General features: G+C 39.5%; 1 protein-coding gene across 5 annotated transcripts in view; it reads left to right on the top strand.

The window, feature by feature from the left end:
- The window catches only part of EIF4ENIF1 (eukaryotic translation initiation factor 4E nuclear import factor 1), a 44,616-nt gene continuing 25,136 nt past the window's right edge, over positions 1 to 19,480 (top strand). For 2 of the 5 annotated variants that reach the window (XM_063085722.1, XM_063085718.1), the window contains exons 1-4: positions 102 to 236; positions 1,170 to 1,292; positions 14,452 to 14,525; positions 16,517 to 16,644. In XM_063085722.1, coding sequence (XP_062941792.1) covers positions 1,197 to 1,292; positions 14,452 to 14,525; positions 16,517 to 16,644 — 298 coding nt within the window. In that variant the 5' untranslated portion in view covers positions 102 to 236; positions 1,170 to 1,196. Of the gene's footprint in view, positions 20 to 101; positions 237 to 382; positions 516 to 914; positions 934 to 1,169; positions 1,293 to 14,451; positions 14,526 to 16,516; positions 16,645 to 19,480 lie in introns of those variants that run through there. The other 3 variants (XM_063085720.1, XM_063085719.1, XM_063085721.1) reach the window with 3 other exon arrangements.

Genomic DNA, 19,480 nt, shown 5'->3' with positions numbered 1-19,480 from the left:
AGGCGGTGCTGGGGCCCGGGTGCGTGGAAGGAGTTATTAAGAGGGAGGGGGTCCAGGAGGAGGGGCGGGGTGCCGGGCCATAGTTACGGCGGCTGAAGAGAGACAACCCAAGCTAGTAGGGGGGCGAGAGCCGAGGCCGCGGAGAGCAACGCTGGGAGCAGCGTTTGGACCAACGCGGGCAGCGGGGAGGAGAGCGGCGGTCGAGGCGTAGGGCCGCCGAGCGGCGGAGGCATATAGTAAGCGTCCGGGGCGCTGCGCCCCGCGGCCCGTGGTAGGAGAAGGGGCGCGGACGCGCTGCTCCCGGGGTCGCGTGCGTGAGCGCGGGCGCAGGGGCGCGCGCGCAGGGGGCGGGCAGGGGCGCGAGGCCCGCGGGGCGGCCGGCAGGCAGCGGGCGGGCGGGCTGGCGGTGCCCGAGCCGCCAGGGTGGATGGCAGCGGGCCTTCGCCAGCTCCAGCTCGAAGGGCCTGGGGCCGGGGGATTTGGCCTCCTCGTTCCCTCCGGCTCGCCTCCCCTCAGTAAGTACCGTCCCCGCCCTTTCTCCGAAGAAGGCCGCTGGGTCACGGCCTGTGCGAGGGGCCGGGGATTGGGGTCGCGGCCCAGGGAAGCTCTGTTTCGGAGCTAAAGCTGGCGCTCGCCCCTTTCTTGCCACGGGTGCCCCTGACATGGCCACAGGTGCGGCTGACTGGGCGAGGGGCGCTCGGGCTGTTACCCAGTCACTGATCCCCGGATAACAAGGGGCAGCTGGGCGCCGTCCATTGGCAAGTGACAGGCACTTTACAACTGCCTGACTTCCCGGATCCCCAGCCCCAACCAGTCTCCTACCTGCCTCCGCTCAGGGAAACTTCTCCACTACTGTCTGAACGGTCTCCATGGGTGGCGGCGACTAATCTTGGTTTCTCTTTGTATCAAAGCTGCTTAAAGGCTGTATTCTGAGTTGGGTACCTTCCACTTTTCTTACCCTGTTGATGCTTAGAATAGTAGAAGAGATAACTAAGTATCAGTGATTCTACTTCCGAGTTGGTTCTGATTTACAGCGTAATTTGGGGGTATGGGTTTATTTTTTAAAACTAGCTATTTTATGAGAGAAAAAAGTTTCGGTTTCTTAAACAGCCAAGACTTCTGAACATTAACTGTTGTCAATGACATTTTAGTGCTGATTTGTCTTCTAGGTGCAAAGAATTGTAGACTAAAGCGCCATGGATAGAAGAAGTGTGGGTGAAACAGAAAATGGAGATGCTTTCCTCGATGTGAAGAAGCTGCCAGCTTCTAAATCCCCCCATCGCTATACAAAAGTAGGTTTTGTTACTAATGAAATAGTGTATCTTTGTAGGTGGCGAAGTTAGTAACTTGTGTAGGTATTTCGTTGGTGTTATTTAAAGTGGTAGCCTCATTCTGACTCACTATATGGATTAAATAGTAACTAAATTTAGTAAAGCATTGCTTTGAACATTTTTTCTGGAAGTGTAAATACCAAGTGTTTAAACTGGAATTTGCTTGTAAGTAGCCTTTAGGTGAAGGGAATATTGGCTCAGGTCCCATATCAATTTGTGGATAAGTATGTATTAACACACAAGTTCTGTAACACCTGTGTAATTGGTATGTTGTTGACTTACATGCTGTAAGGTGAGGATTCCAGTTCTGGTATGCCTCATAAAATCAGTGTCCTCTGTATTGATCTTTCCTTGGAACGCTCTTTAGTGTGCTTGGCCAGGAAAACTGGTATTAAAATATTTTTCTACTTTCTATTACAAACTGGATATGTATTTTCAAAAGTAGGACTTTGGTCATGTTTCCCCTTGCTAAAAACTTGTACTTTTAAACTGCTTGTCTAGATAGCTGCTTTTGGCAGGGTGGGGGCGGGAGAATCACCTCAACATCGTATATTTATTAAAGATACCGTATCGGTATCTTGTTGGCTACTGAATATTTCTGAAGAGGTTGACAGAATTTAGTGAGCTGTAAATCTACTTCTGGGTCCCTGAAATGTGCTGGGCTGGAGTGCGTAAAACATGTTCAATAGTGGTAAAGCAACTGGGATTGTTGACAAGAAGAGTTATGTTCTAATTGGACCCATATCTAGTATGGACCCAGTCATGCTTATAGTCCCTGGCTTCCCAAGATACTGATTGGTTAATGTTTTAAAGTCAGGCCTTGTTTGTGCACTGCTGCCAGTACTTTTACCTACTTGATAAATGTTATCAGATTAATATTCATTTTCAGCATTAAAAAAAACCTGACACCCCCCCCCCCATAGGGGGGGAAAAAGGTGTTTTGAGGTGTGCAAGTGTTATTGGTTAGTTGCTGTCTTAGCACAATCTATTTTGGCATGATGGGATGTGAGTTGATAGCGTTTTTAGTTTTTTTTTTTTTTTTTTTTTTTTTTTCTTTTTTTTTTTTGGCGTTTTTTTCGTGACCGGCACTCAGCCAGTGAGTGCACCGGTCAGTCCTATATAGGATCCGAACCCGCGGCGGGAGCGTCGCCGCGCTGCCAGCGCAGCACTCTACCAAGTGCGCCACGGGCTCGGCCCTAGCGTTTTTAGTTTTGCAGTCAGGTTAGGTCTTTCCAAATGTTTTTCTCTCAAACCTGAGTGCTTGACTAGTGTTTCACAACTTAAATTCATTTCCTAAAATGTTGACAGGTGAATTCTGAATGAGAAAGCCTTATCAAATGAAGAGAAACTAATTTGAACTGCTTATAAGCTTACATGATTTCAAATCTCCACACTTTTTGAGTTAAAGTTCTGACTGGTAGTCTACTGGTAGAGTCCCAGAAAGGCTTTTGGATCATTTTCACACCCTGAACAGAGGGTGGCATGTATGCTTGTATGTTTCACCTTCATGTATATATCTGTCTTTATGTCTAAATCATCTTTAGGAAGATATTATCAGTCTCTCTTAGAGTAGAATTTACGTTTGTTTGCAGTAAGGATTAGGAAGCTCAATAATGTCCATTTTTGATAGTCCAACCTCAGAACTCTGTCGTACTTAGATAAATGTGCCTTAAAGAACTGTTTTAAAAAGCATTTTTTAGGTTAATGACAGTAGAGCTTAGATTTAATGGTCTTCTCTACCAAATTTAGTTGGAAATAGGTTTACTTTCTCCTCCATTCAAGAGGATTTAGTTAATAGCAATTTTAGGATAGTGTTTAGGCAGTGTCAGGGTAGTGCTTTCCTATTTATGTTTCTCAAAACTCTAGTAATTTTTTGTGGGACATGAGTATAACTAAGCTTTTCTCCTTTTTTTTTTTTTTTTTTTTTAAAGATGACCGGTAAGGGGATCTTAACCCTTGACTTGGTGTTGTCAGCACCACGCTCAGCCAGTGAGCGAACCGGCCATCCGTATATGGGATCCGAACCCGGGGCCTTGGTGTTATCAGCACTGCACTCTCCCGAGTGAGCCACGGGCCGGCCCAGCTTTTCTCCTTTTGAAGAGAGTTTGAAGCAGTCCTGCATTCTGAGTACTATAATGAATGTTCTCTTGGTTTCACAACTGGAATATTATTTGAACCATCCTACTCCCTCATCTACATACTGAGATGAAACTATTGGAATATATAAAGTGTTTAGTAATGTTTCTGCCACTTTAAAGTCACAGGCTAGAAGGTCTAAAAGTAGTAGATGGGAGCTGTTCTCATCACTGATTTTTACAGGTGGTATATTCTGTGGAAACTTTTGTAAATGTGGGATGTTTACTTACAAGGTTTAAAAAAAAACAAAAAAACACATTGGCCAGATGAGAGGGCCCTTTAACCTTTGAGCCTTTTTAGTTTAGGGTTTAGTTGCTTTCTGGTATAACGTTAATAGTCTCTTCAGAATTTGAAGGTTTATTTTTTTTCCATGAAGGTGGAAGAGTGCAGATGTTTGATTAGGTGCCATTCAGGCTAACATACCAGAGTTTCCCTGTGTGTTAACACATCTTTTAGTTCAGTTCTCTTCTCAAACATTAACGTGCCTGGGGATCACCTATAGGACTTGGTAAAGTGTGAATTCTAACAGGTCAGAGGTGGACATGAAGATTCTGCTTTTTAACCATCTCCCAGGTGGTGCCCATGCTGTTGGTCCACTAACCATACTTTGAGTAGCAAGACTTTACCTTTCCTTGGAGAACTTGATAAATTGTGTGGTTAAGCAACTCAGATGCGTAAGTTACTTCTTGGAGTTGAGACGGTGTCATTTGTGCTTCCAAGAACATCTCAAGAACTCAAGTTGGAGTCACGTTGGGTACTTTTAGACCTACTCCTATGCCTCAGTGACAATTAATTGGGATGGTTATAAGTTGGTTTATCATATGCACCTGTTATCCTGAGGGTCTTGAGCCCTTAATTTATAAACTGTCGGGTCTGTTTTGCTAGACTAAGTTTCTAAGACCATAAGGTGTGTTTTTGTGGTATTTAAATGTGCATTTTAAAGGTATTGGATTGTGTTAAAGGACTTTCAGAGGTCATAGTCTCATCTGAAAGTCATGGATTAAAAGTAGTTTAGACAGTAGTTCTCAAAGTGTGGTCCCTGAACTAGCATTCACATCGACTGGTAACTTGTTAGAAATACAAATCTTAGACCCCTTCACAGCAGTATTGAATCAGAAACTCTGGGGGTGGGCCTAGCCATCTGCATTTAACAAGCCCTTTAGGGGATTCTGACTCTGGTTCAAATTTGAGGACCACTGGCTTAGGAAATGGAGGGAGTGGTGTTTATTAGTGGAAGAATTTTGGGAGACCCGTTCATCTTTTTCTTTTCTTTTCTTTTTTTTTTTTTAAGATGACTGGTAAGGGGATCTTAACCCCTGACTTGATGTTATCAGCGCCACACTCTCCTGAGTAAGCCACGGGCCGGCCCCCATTCATCTTTTTCTTACTTGATCAGAGGCCCTTGTTTACCAGTCTTGAGGCATAGTACCTGCTTTTCTATTAGTGATGCCATCTTCTGCTTGAAATACAAAATAGAAATGTTTTAGATTGTCCCCTGTTCAGATCCATGTTTTTTCTTCAAATGAACAGACTGATCTTAGATCACAGAGTATACATACTTTGTGCTGTGCCTCCTTTGTTCCTGTATTTTGCCAGTGACTCTTTATTAAATACTGTCACCTGCCAGTTGGAAAAAAGTAGAGGACACTCAGATCATTCAGCTTGCTACTGACCATTGTTAAACGTGCATGTTAAATCTACTAGTTAAAAAAAATAGGTGTTGGATTACCTGAGTTTAACTTCATGTGGGCTCTTCATTACATTAATTAGACTGGCTGGTTAGCTCAGTTGATTAGAGCACCGCCTTTTAACAGCAAGATCAAGGGTTCAGATCCCTGTACTGGCCGGCTGCCCCCCCCCCCAAAAAAGTTATGAATTGGCACCATTGTAGTCATCAGTATCTTTGGGGGTCTTTAAAGGAAGCCATCCTAGTTTGTGGCTGGTGGGTCAGCTGGTCATAGTGGTCAGTAGAGCCATGTTTGTGTCTCTGCTTTAAAACCATCAAGAAAATAGACAAGCAATTGAAGTGGACTGATTTGAGTAATCATCCTAGCCTTCTTGGAGGGAATCAGTTATGAGACTTGAAGCCAAGCCTCTAAGAAAAGAATATGGTGTAAATCTTGGGTTGAAGTCAGGAATCAGATAGTTTTTCCTATACAGAGATCTTGTTTGATAACTTTATATGTGTCTTTCATAAACTGAGTTGAGTAGTAGCCTCTGGCATTTCAGTGAAAAACTTAGCTACAAACTTCTTAAGCTAGTATAAAAATAGGGATGTCTGTATTGCAGAAGGCAGAATTATGGTATGAAAAATCATAATATATATGGGGGGGGCAGCTGGTCCGTACAGGGATCCAAACCCTTGACCTTGGTGTTATGAGCACCATGCTCTACCAAATGAGCAACAAGCTAGCCCCCTCATTATATAATCTTAATGTGTCAACTGTCCAGAAAAACTAGCTAACTGGAAGTTCTTAGAGGAGGCTGGCTGGCAAGACTATAGATAGTGTGGATTCTGACTGCTCTTTCCTACCTGCTCCAATTCTAACTCATCTTGGAAAGTTGGGATTTAGGGCCTGTGCCCTCATAGCATGTCCTCTCCTACTTACTCATGGTGGAAACGTTTAGCTAGGTAGGGAGCCAGTCATTGTACAATTGGATCCTTTAAGACAGAAATTTGTGCACCTCCCCTTACCCTCTCAAGGGAATCATTGGAGAGGAGGGGATAAGGGGCTGATGAGCCCCCCTGCCTGGTTTAGGACCCCCACTCTACCACTTACTTACCTATGTGGTCTTCAGCCAAATACTTAGCTTCTCTGAATCTCATCCTTTTCCTCTGTAAAAGGGGGTAGAATAGTACCTACCTCATAGGATTTTTATGGGGAATAAATTAGAAAATGCAAGTCAAGTGCTTAGAAAAATGCCTGACACACATTAAGTGCTGAAAACTGCTTATGATGTACTAAAGGTGAGGGGACGTACTAAAAGATATACCTCCCTTGGATACCAACTTTATAACAAGATGCTCATTTTCTAAATGTCACAGGGACCCATCTGCATTTTAATATGAAACCAGAAAGCCCTATTGATGATGTAATGCCACCACCCTAAAAGTTATTTTCATATTTTAGGTTTTCATCTAGTATTTATCTACCTGCTTACTTACTGTTTTACACTGCTTTTCCATTGTATAAACACATTTATAAGCCAAGGTTTATTTTTATTGCATTGGCCGGATCAACAGAAAAAACATAAACAAAAAAAAGCTTTCCTGGTTTTTCCATCCCCATTTTCTTGGTTTCATATAAATTCTTTCACTAGAACTAAGTCTTTGCACAGAATCAGCCAATATATTATTAGATGTTTGGGTGAGTCCAGGTAGTAAGCCCTGTTTATCAACTCTGCATAATCCAGTTTGAATCCTGACCTGCCTACAAGAATTTCACTAAATGGTGCCTTTTTAGCAACTAACTTAAGAAATGGGGGATGATGGAATGTATCTCAAGTGCCCCTTGAGTTGTTCACCATTGCCCTGGATACCAACTATGGATGCTGTTATCCCATTGTTATCTATTTTTAAAGCTTTCTAATCTTTTCAGAACAGTTAGTGTGACTGTATAATGAAGTATCAGGTCAATTCAGCAACCATCTGAGAGCCTTGGGCCAGGTCTAATACTAGTGAGTGTGTGGAGGGTGGGGACTGGGAGAGGAGGTCAAAGAGGGACCTAATCTAATCACTGGTCTCAGGACATTTGCCTTCTTTAGGAAGAGCAAGGCATACATACACACAGATGGGGTACTTGGTCACTTCTAGAGTGCTTTGACCATTAACAAATAAAATTTTCGTTTTTTAAAAAAAATCTGCCTTAATTATAAAAAAAAATTGAGCTTTTTACTTTTGTAGATTTAATTCTGCTCACAAAAAAGTGTATTCCCCTTCTGTAAATGTGACTTCTGTGAAATTCTTCTATAATGTCAGAATGTCACTAGAACGCTTAGCTGGTTCTGCATAGGATTCCTGCAGAAAGAAACTGGATAAGGATTTTAACCATTGTTGTTTTGGGCTTATATTCAGATTCATTTGTTTTCTACTTTAATACTGATGATCATTAAACGTGGGTGTCCATATTAGTCGTTGCCAAATACCGTAGATTGGTTTGGGAGGCTTTACGAATTTTCTTTAAGGTAGGCTACTACAACTAAGAAAATGTGTTTCTTCTTACTTGGGTATGTGGCTCTTGGGCAATTAGCAGCTTGTTCTTGCCTGGTCAGGTTTTAGTAACCTGTGCAAAAAGTGAGGTCTCAGGTTCTACAGGTTGAGTATCCCTAATCCCAAATCCTCTAAAATCCAGAACTTCTTGAACACCAACATGCTGCTCAAAGGAAATGCTCAATGGAGCATTTCAGATTTCAGATTTTTGGATTAGGGATGTTCAGTATGTATTCTGCACATTCTAAAATCTGAAAGAAAAAAAAAAATCAAGATCTGAAACATGTCTGATTCCAAGCATTTCAGATAAGGGATACTCAACTTGCAACTCTTCTCTTGCCCAGGTGAGAATTATAGTGAATTTGTCCGTGATTAGTAAGTTCCTGTGGGTTCTTAGAATTCTACACAAGGGTAATCTCCCATTCTTTCTTGAAATACTCATAAGAAGGGAGCACTCCCAGTTAAGAGTGGGGCACTTTCCAAGTATTTTGCTTTTAGCCAAAGTTGAAGGTTTTCTTTAAAAATATCCCAAAGGGGTTCCTTTCCAGGAATAATTTGATAAGGGCTCTTGATGGGTTGGCAAATTCACGAACACTTCTCTTGAGAGAGTGGAAGAGCCATGGGGGTAGGGTCAAGAATCATCTGCCTATGCTGGGCTCTGAGCTTGGCACACAGGAAATGTTCTGTGGATAGTTATGAAAAGAGCAAACTGTATATTGACTTAGCTGTGGTTTATCTCCTCCCCTCTCAGTGAGGGATCTTCTTGGGCTGTGATACCATGTTATGCATCTTAGCACATTGCTCAAGTTAACACATTTAGCTCTAAACCTGAAGAGGAGGCTCCCTCTCATTTTTCCCTAAACGTTCAGTGGATCTTAGGACACATTTTGATAAACATGCTGTATTTAAAGCATTAATTCTTAGCCTCTTTGGAGTCCAATGTAGATCTTTTGAAGGTATGAAAACTCACTGTAGAAACTGTACAAATACATAATTTCATATATAGTTTTAGGGTGGGGGAGGGGGATCTTATACTGCTTGAGGCCATGAATTGTTTTAAGAAGCCCTGTTCTTAAGAACAGAAAATATAGTCTTACCTAGATGTTTAAAGTTATTCCCAGCAACTTTTGCAATCTGAGTTATTTACTTATTTATTTACCCTGTTCTTAGCCTATTAGTGAAGAAAATGGCTCTTCATTCTCCGTAGACAGGTGAGCTGTGTTTTAGCCATTACAACTTGGTCAGAGATACAACCCCCCTCCATATAGTGCTACGGGCGTGGCTAATGCCTGTGTGCAACCAGCTTGCTGCTGTGACTTCTGCTCTTACAGGCCTGTCAAGTTTGTACAGTTGGTCACTTGAGTATTTATTCACACCTAATATATGCCAAGCATATAAAGCCAACATAGAAAACTGGAATAATATGGAAGTGAAATTAGAACGTTTTTACCAACCTGAGCAACTCTTGTATCTAAGAGTAGTTGACATTTATTATCCTGTGATTATAGTGATACATCTGTAAAAAGAAATTAAATTGAACAAAACATTAACCTCTGGTAATTGAACCTCTTAGTTTCATTTATTTTTTTTTAAGTAAATTTTTTAAATTGACATACAGTTAACATATATAAAATTCACCCTTTTTAAAGTGTACCTACCTTTGATTTTTAGTAAATTCACAAAATTTTATAACCGTCACCACTGCCTAATTCCAGAACGTTTTCATCACCCAAAGCAGATACCCTATACCCGTTAGCAGTCACTCCGTATTATCCCCTCCCACAAGCCCCTGGCAACCATTAATCTACTGTCTGTATGGATTTACCTACTCTGAACATTACATATAATAGAATCATTCAGTGTGTGGTGTTTTGTGACTGGCTTCTTTAACTTAGGATGATGTTTTCAAGGTTCATCCATGTTGTAGCTTTGATGTATCAGTAATTCTTTCCTTTCTATTGCCAAATAATATTCCATTATATGAATATGCCAGATTTTGTTTATCCGTTCATCAGTTGATAGACACATGGGTTGTTTCCACTTTTTTGCTGTTGCAAATAATGCTGCCATGAGCATTTATGTACAAGTTTTTGTGTGGGCATATCTTTTTCAGTTCCTTGGAGTGTAATTGCTGGATCATATGATAACTGTTTAACTTTTTGAGGAACTGCCATTGTTTTCCATAGCAGATGCCCTATTTTACATTTCCATCAGCAATGTTTGAGGGTCCTAATTTCTCCACATCTTTGTCAACACTTGTATTTTCCGTTTTGCTTTTTCTTGGAGGCCAGTATGGGGATCTGAACCCTTAACCCTTGGTGTTATAATGCTTTGCTCTAACCAACTGAGCTAACCAGTCAGTCCATTTTCTGGGTTTTTTTTTTTTTTTCTTTTTCAAACTTAAAAAAAAATTTTTTTTAAAGATAACTGGTAAGGGGATCTTAACCCTTGACCTGGTGTTAGCACCACACCCTCCCAGGCAAGCTAGCTGGCCATCCCTACATAGGGACCCAAACCCATGGCCTTGGTGTTATCAGCACCACACTCTCCTGAGTGAGCCAAGAGCCGGTCCTCTGGGTTTTTTTTTTTTTATTACAGCCAACCTAGTGGGTATGGAGTGGTATCTCATTGTGGTTTTGATTTGCATTTCCCTAACAACTAATGAAGTTATACATCTTTCATGTGCTTGTTGGCCATCGTATATCTTCTTTGTAGAAACGTGTATTGAAATCATTTGCCTGTTTTTAAATTGGATTATCTTTTTGTTATTGAGTTGAAAGCTTCTTTTATGTGTTCTGGATACGAGACCTTTTTCAGATATATGATTTGTAAATGTTTTTTCCCATTTTGTGGGTTGTCTTTTCACTTTCTTGATAGAGTCCTTCAAAACATCAAAGTTCTTAAATTTGAAGTCCAATATATCTACTTTTTTCTTTTGTTGCTTGTGCTTTAGGTGTCATAGCTAAGGTGTTTAGGTCTTTGATACATTTTGAGTTCATTTTTGTATATGCTGAGAGGTAGGGATAAACTTATTTTTTAGAACAGCTTTAGATTTACAGAAAAACTGGGAAAACTGGGAAAATAGTAGAGAGTTTCTATACATACCTCACTCAGTTTTCCCTATTATTTTTTGCGGCTGGCCAGCATGGGGATCTGAACCCTTGACCTTAGTGTTACACCATGCTCTAATTGGCCAGCACTTCCCTATTATTAACATCATTAGTAAGGTATATTTGTTACAATTAATGAACCACTGTTGGTACATTATTTACTAAAGTCCATACTTTATTCACATTTTCCTAGTCTTAAACTAATGTTCTTTTTCTGTTCCAGGATTCCATTCTGGATACCATGTTACATTTAGTTGTCATTTCTCCTTTGGCTCCTCATTTCCCTTTTTGTAAGGCTGTTGGTTACCTTTGTTAAAATATTTTTTGGTCCCCAAAATAGGACCAAATTTGGTCCTCCTAGATGTTTTGTGGCTGTATTGATCTTCCCTAGTCAACTCCTAAATAAATAGATAAAATCATTGGAGTTTGAGCAAACAGCTGTAGTAGTAATAGAGAACATCTATCACTTGGATTCCTTATTACCTTTTGGGGTTGAAAGTTTCAAACAAGGCTGGCCAGTTAGCTCAGTTGGTTAGAGTGCAGCCTTAAAGCACCAAGGTCATGGGTTTGGATCTCATACCGGCCATATGCAAAAAATAAAAAATAAAGTTTCAGATAAAATCCCATTGTTTAGAAATTGTTGTGTACTGAGAATATATACATATAAGTGTGAAGTGTATTAACTTTGGTTTAATAGTATGCTAGTGTTCTTAGTTTAAGATTTGGATTTCGGGGGGAAGGGAATATTCAGTAATCTTTGAGTTACTTCTAATAGCAGAAAATTGCTTTGCAATATTTTTTCCTGTGGTGTTATGTATAAGTATTTCCTATATTGCAAGGTCCTTTTTCTACTGGAAAATTTTTAAGCCCTCCTGTCCTTAGGATTTCTGTATTGAAATATCTGATCTCAGCATACCTGCTGTTAGTCCATCCTTCCTGGCCCCAACCCTAAATTTGTGTCGCCTCTGCAGCTCTGAGAATGTGTTTGCCCTGCAGATTTCACTGGACTCCAGTCTTTACTTGCAATTTGCAGGTGGTATGTCAGTGCTTTGAAAGTTTTTTCAGAATTTTGAACAGCCTCTTGATGTTTTCTCAGTCTTCTAAATTATTCTAGGTATTTCTACCCAATTAAGAAAACAGATGATTCATAAATAAATCCTAAATAAATGCAAATACCTGACTGATATCCTGGTTTTAAAACTAAAATGTTGTCTGGTCCTAGGGCATTTTGCTGTCCTGAAGAAAACATTTAGCCACTTCAGGTATCTGAAGACACTGAGTGAGTTCATAGTATGCTAATGCACAGTAATTCCTATAGACAGAGAGAGCAAGCTGTCCCTCTGACCTTATCCCAAGATATGAAGCAGTGATATGAGAAGCAGTGCACATTCTTCTGTTCAAAATTCTGTTGTGAGGCCTGTGATAGAAGTGTTGCAGAGGTCATGGCACATTGGTATATGTTTTTTTGCAAGGTAATTGCAGCATTTTACTGGTACTGAAAGTTTGGGAATTGTTGTTTTTGCTTTATTATGAAAATATTTAAACATATACCAAAAAAGAGGCAATAGTTTTTGTGTATGTGTATGTATATGAGCAGATGTGTGTATATATACACATATACATGTGTATTAGAATGCATGTATTTCCTAGTTCTGCTGAAATGGCCTTGAAGCAATTAAGGATACCCAATTCCCAAATATTGGTTTCTTAAATCAGTCCCCTCTTAAAGGAACTAGGGTTTATGAGAGAAATGGCTGATTCCAGGGATAGGACAGGATGGGTAAAAGGTAAGCCAGAAAGTAAGGCAGTGCTTTAAAAAAAAAAAAAAGAAGAAGAAGAAGAAGAAGAAGAAGGGGGTATCTTGAAAGGACACATGAACCAGCTTGAAGAGGCACCAACTGGCAAAATCTGAGATAATTTGAGCACCCAGATAATTAAGGGCATTCATTATAGACCACTGGAAAAACTAGGAATCCGTGAGTTCATACCAATGATAAATAGGTAAAATAAAAAGAGGGCTTTCATTTACAGTGTAATGCCAAGTGCCGACTGGTAAATTTGGAGAGAAGGCTGGAGTTGGAAAATGAAGAGTGGTTTGGGGGCCAGCCCGTGACTCACTTGGGAGAGTGCGGTGCTGATAACACCAAGGCCATGGGTTCAGATCCTATATAGGGATGGCCGGTTCACTCACTGGCTGAGTGTGGTGCTGCCAACACCGGGCCAAGGGTTGAGATCCCCTTACCAGTCATCTTTTAGGAAAAAAAAAAGAGTGGTTTGGGCAAGAATCATTGATAGATGCTAAGTTGAGGGGAAAATTTTTATGAAGACCAGGACATTTGGAGGATTTTAAAGTGTCTCTCCATAGATTGCAAACTAATTGCAAATGGAAAAGTAGTAACTAAACAGTAGAGAAACTGGTGTGTGACCAAGGGATCAGAATTAGCATAACTAATAAGGGGCAGATAGACATCATGGGCATCCAGAGGTGGTGCTCTGAGTATTCCAGAGTATTCTCCAGGGATGCTTAGCCCAGTCTAATCATGAGGAAACATTAGACAAACCCAAAATGAATAATCTCTTAAAGAGACCATATTCTTTAAAAATGGCAATGTCATAATAGACAAGAGTTGTAGAAATGTTTCAGATTAAAGGAGACCAAAGAGTTATGACACTCAAATGTCTGATTCTAGACTGGATCCTGTGTTGGAGTGTGAGGGAGAAAGTAAATATAAAGGACATTATTGGATCAGTGACAAAATTGGATTTGGAAGGGTAGATTAAAGTATTACAACTGTAGTTATGTAAAACTGACAACTCTTCTCATCCTTATGCCTTTATGCATCCATTGTGGGTTATGGATTTGCTTCTCTTCTGTGTATCTGAAATGATGCTGGCCAAGTACAATCCCTTAGGAGAATGGAAATATAGTCACTCAAATAATTTTCTGTAGGGCCCAATTCTCTCATGGAACCCAATAAGAGGCTGTAAAAGAATATCCTCATTCTTAAAAATAGGCACTGAAGTATTTAGGGATAAAGGATCATGACTTGTGCAATTTACTCTGAAATGCTTCCCCCCAAAAGTTACATATATAGAGAGAGCAAATGATAAAGCAAATGGGGGGAGATTTACCTGTTAACAACAGGTGAATCCAGGTAAATACAGTTGAGCATCCCAAATCCGAAATGCTTCAAAACCCAAAACTTTTTGAGCATCAACAAGATGTTCAAACAGAACGTTCATTGGAGCACTTTAGATTTCAGATTTTCAGAGTCGAGATGCTCATAATCTGAAATCCGAGGCACTTCTGGCCCAAAGCATTTAAAAGTGGTAAAATTAGGTGGTTTTATTTAAGGCTGAAGCTTTCATACCTTGATGAGCATTCAGTGTTGTGGAATATAACCATACTATTGGACAGCGGTTTATAAGAGAATCTTTTAACAAGAAATTGATCACTATTAAGTTATTGGATAATTCTGCTTGAGCTTCTTGTAAGAATCTTGATCTAACTCCAGTCCTTTCTGGAATAAGGTATAAATAAATATATAAGAATTGTATGAAATGTTTAAGGTAGACACTCAAAATTATTTGGAACAGAAATAAGTTGAAAGTGTGTGGCCTGAGAAATGTGATTCAAAAATCATCATTTGATTTCTCTTTTTAGGAGGAGCTCTTGGATATAAAAGAACGCCCCCATTCTAAACAGAGGCCTTCCTGCCTCTCTGAAAAATACGACAGGTATGGGTGTCATTCTAGTCATTAACTTTTTGTTTCACCAAACTTGGTACATTAAGAATTGTATTGTTTTGAAGTTTTCTGGTAGAATTATGAGTAGGGAAGGGATTTCGAGAGGTAATAACATGGGCTTCAACTAATTGGTAATGAAACTAAAACTAGAAAATGGTTTGGTCAAAGTCACATGGTCAGAAAGCAGAGTGAAGACTTGAACCCGGGAGTTCTCACCCGGGTCTTTTCTCTTTACCAATGGTTTTTGCACTGTGCTCTGAAGGTGCTTCTTCAGGTGCCTGTCTCAGGTGTGCTGATCCAGGAGGAGGGCTCTGAGCTCTTTATCTTTGTCCCCCCAAACAAACAAAAGAACCCATTCAGACATTCAGATTAGTCTTATTGCATCTTAGGCTCCTTAAGAGGGAGAAGGCTTTGATTTGAAAAGACTATAGGTAAAAATGGTCTGAAAATCTCCTGTAATAACCCTGTATTATACTACGAATAGTTACCTTAATCATATCTTAAATATCAAGGGAAATGGTTCATATTGGCCCACATTTTTAATATATAAAGCATCATATTATGTTTAATTTATTGATTGAATGGGACAGACTTGTTAAAATTTGTATATGGACTATTCAGAAGCCTTGTTAAACCTGGATATCTCACTACATGAAGACAATATTTTAATAATGGCTATTCCAATTGATTAGGATTTTTCATTAGTCTCAGATAAGCTTGTTTTTCATTAAAGCTGTAAAGCCTTTTTATGCATTTCCAGTTGAAATGTATTGTTACAACTGTTTCTTAACATAAAGTAATCATGGGCAGTCATATTAGCTTTTAGCATGAAGTAGAGACATTGTGCCTTGTAATAATTTTTTTTCCTTGCGCCTGGCCAGTATGGGGATCTGAATCCGTCACCTTGGTGATATAAGGCCATGCTCTAATCAACTGAGCTAACCGGACAGCCCTGTGCCTAGTAGTAATAAAAATAAGAGGGATAGAAGAGAGAGCTACTCCCTCTGTTGTTTCTCTTCTCTTAGAGAATTAAAATTTGTTGGGCTTTTAAACTCCAAGTAATTCTCGCAACCACCCTAGAAGATAGCTAATATCCCCTTTATTGGAAGGAGTTTGAGACTGATAGTTTGACTTATTCAAGAAATGTTCAGTTGGTACCTGTTATGTGGTAAATTCTGTGCCTGGTGCTATCATGTGCTCCCTGCCTTTATGAAACATTGGTCTGTGGAAGGATACAATTAAATGCTCATAAGAGTTTACCATTACAACCATTACAGGCTGTGAAGGACAAGTGCAGAGTACTGTACTAGTGTATAGCACAGCTGGTTGTGACCTGGGGGTTGGGGAAGTTCTTTCTGCACAATACACAGCTTAGTAACTTGTCCAGGATGTTTCCAGTGGTGGTAGCAGAGCTAGAGTTTGATCCCAGATTATTGGGCTCTAGAGCATCTGCTCTGTGCACTGTACCTCCTGCCACTCCATCATTACAGAGGGAATAACAAAACTTAAACTACACATTTTAGGCTCTTAAGAGCTGTCCTGCTTGTGGAAAAACTGAGACTGCATAGAAAATCTGGAAAAATACATACCAAACATTCAAGCAGCTACTTCTGGTGAGAGATTTAAGGGTTTTTTTTCCCCTTGCTTTTATTAATCTTAAGTATACTGAGTAATCAGAATTTACGGAGCATCTTTTTTGTGTAGGACAGGCATAGTTATTGCAATCCACATGCACCCTGAGATTTGCGGCACAAATGTTTTGTTTGTGTACAGGCCATTGGTTTTCAAGTGACTATCACCTGATCAACAAAGTGTTACTAAATTAATAGTTGTTTTTGGTTACCTCTTTTAAGTTAAACAATCTGAAGACCACCATGAAATTATATACTGGAAATAAGTTTTCATAACTTAACACCTGAAATTAGACTACCCATGTAGTTCATTGGTACAAGTGCTAACTGTTGGTGTCTTTTGACCTGTAGTGATGGTGTCTGGGACCCTGAAAAGTGGCATGCTTCTCTCTACCCTGCTTCAGGGCGGAGCTCACCAGTGGAAAATCTGAAGAAAGAGTTGGATACAGACCGGCCTTCCCTGGTGCGCAGGATAGTAGGTGAGCACGTGGTCACTCAGGAGTGGGGGCAGTGATTTTGGACACATGCTCTTGGCTGCTGGCTCCATTCTTAGCTGTGAAAGTCTTATTCATCAGGGGAAATGTTGTCATCAGGAAACTGATTTATCAGTTGGATTTCCCTAATTAGCAGGGTAAAGTCATAGTATTCTTATATAAAAGTGGCAGGTAAATTGTCTGTTAGGCTATGTGCTTTTGAATTAAAAGTATTAATGTCTTCATTGGTGTGGATAACTGAGTTAGACGTGGTAGATGGCATAAAGCTGTGGTAGAAATCTGTTCATGCCTCGTCTCATATGAGACTAGTCCTCAGGTGTAAATCAGTTCTGGCAATTCTTAATTCATAATGGACTGTGATCTGAATACAGGGTTTGGATATGGTTTGAGACTGGAGTAGAGTTTGATCTTCCATACCTTTATGCCTTTAAACTACGAAAGCTATTGAAGGGTGAAATGGAGACCTGGCAATATAAATGCCCGTCAAGGAACTTGTCGCAAGGACTCCTTTTGTGATGAAAGACCCACCATAAAAATTTGAAACTGAGCAGAGAACATATGGTAACTCGAGTTGGAGTTGTAAGACCCTTCTACACAGGGTCTATCAGTACGCTTAGTGTAGTAATGTCCCTCAAAAAAAGAATTTATTCTAGCAGTCATTAATGGTATGCACAGACTTTACTAAAATGATGAAAATTTAGAAGGAACTTAAATATCCAAGAGTAGAAATGGGTTGATTAAACTCTGGTATATCCATATAGAGGAATATTCCATTGTCCAGCTGTAAAAACATATCGCAGACATGTTTATTGACAAATGATATTCATGATATATTGAGTCATAAGTAAGTTATACAAAAGTGTCCATATTATATTCTGTTTTGGGAAAAAATTGTGACTGTGCACGGAAATTCTGGAAAAGCATATACCAAAACATTTCAGGAGCTGTTTCTGGTGTGAAAGGATCAGAGCAGGCTTTTCTCACTTGTACTAATCTTTAGTTTTCTGGCTTTTCTAGAAAGAGGTTTTTTGTTTTTTTGTGATGACATGTTTGTTTTTCTTACACTTTTTTTTTTTTTTTTTAAAGATGACTGGTAAGGGGATCTTAACCCTTGACTTGGTGTTGTCAGCACCACGCTCAGCCAGTGAGCAAACCGGCCATCCCTATATGGGATCCGAACCCGGGGCCTTGGTGTTATCAGCACCACACTCTCCCGAGTGAGCCACGGGCCGGCCCTTTTCTTACACTTTTGTTGAAATATAATTTACATACTATAGCATGCACATAAAATGTACCATTTGATGTTTTGACATGTTGTATATACTTGTGAAACTGTTACCACAATCAAAATAATAAGCATTTTCATCACCCCCAAAGTTCCCTAGTTATCACTATGAGTCTGTCTTTTTAACCCTTCCTCACATTTCCCCCCAGGCAAGAGCTGATCTGCTTTCTGTCACTATAGATTAGTTTACATTTTCTAGAATTTTATATAGATGGAATTGTTACTGTATGTACTTTTTGTGTAGCTTCTTTCCCTCAGAAGTTACCTTAAGATTCATCCCTGTTGTTGAGTGTATAGTTTAATTCCTTTTTATTGCCTAGTAGTATTCTACTGTATGAATTCCTACAGTTTATCCATTTATTTGCTGATGGACATTTGGGTTGTTTCCAGTTTGTTTTTCTCAACAATTTACTTGGTTTTACTGAAATAGTGTAAGTATTTCCAAGAATGGCCATAATTGGAATAAGGATAAATGTCAAAGGTTCACATGGATCAGGATTAAGTTTATGATAGTACCTAAGATTCTTTAACCAGTAAATTAAAGAAGTTTCCAGTTTTTGAATGTTAAAACCAAAGCTGCTATGAACATTCATGTATGAGTATCTGTATGAACCTATGCTTTGTTTTCTCTTGGGTAAATGCCTAGGAGTAGAATGGCTGGTTGTGTATGTTTAACATTTCAAGAAACTGCCAGACTGTTTTCCGAAGTGGTTGTACCATTTTATGTTTCCACCAGCAGTGTATGAGAGTTCCCACTTGCTCCACATCCTCACCAGCACTTGGAATGGTTAGTCTTTTTAATTTTAGCCATTCTGATAGGTGTGTAGTGGTATCACATGGTTTAATTTGCATTTCCCTAATGACTAATGATGTTGCACACCTTTTCATATGCTTGTTTGCCATCCATAAAGCCTCTTGGTGAAGTGTCTGTTCAAATCATTTGTCCATTTAATTGGTTTGCTTTCTATTACTGAGTTTTTTTTTAATATGTTCTAGGTACAGGTCCTTTATCAAAAATATGCTTTGAAATATTTTCTCCCACTCTGTGGCTTGTCTTTCCATTCTCTAAACAGTGTCTTTCAAAGAGCAGAAGTTTTAAATTTTGATCAAGCCCAGTTTGTCAGGTTTTTTAAAAAATGGATCATGTTTTTGGTGTCATGCTAAGAAAACTCCTTAACCCAGTGCCACAAAGATTTCCTCCTATGTTTTCTTCTAGAAGTTTTACAGTTTTAGGTTTTACATTTAGATTTGTGATCCAGATTCAAGTTCATTTTTTTGTGTATGGATATCCAGCTGTTTGATACCATTTGTTGAAGAGACACTTTAACTTTTTAAGCAGCTATTTCTTCAAATACACCTACTGTAGTTTATTTGACAAAACATTTGTTAATAATTGTGTAGATAAGGACTCAAGTCAAAATAAAGGCATTGCAAAGACTAATCATGGAAAATCATTTATCAAGAAGTACATTTATTGCTCCAAAGAGAAAAAGCAAAAATTTCAGTCGTATTTAAATATGCAATATACATGTTACT

The sequence above is a fragment of the Cynocephalus volans genome, chromosome 2 (genome assembly GCF_027409185.1).
Source record: "Cynocephalus volans isolate mCynVol1 chromosome 2, mCynVol1.pri, whole genome shotgun sequence".
Lineage (NCBI taxonomy): Eukaryota > Metazoa > Chordata > Mammalia > Dermoptera > Cynocephalidae > Cynocephalus > Cynocephalus volans.
Note: the sequence above shows the minus strand (reverse complement) of the source record. Positions and strands in the feature narration are given on the sequence as shown.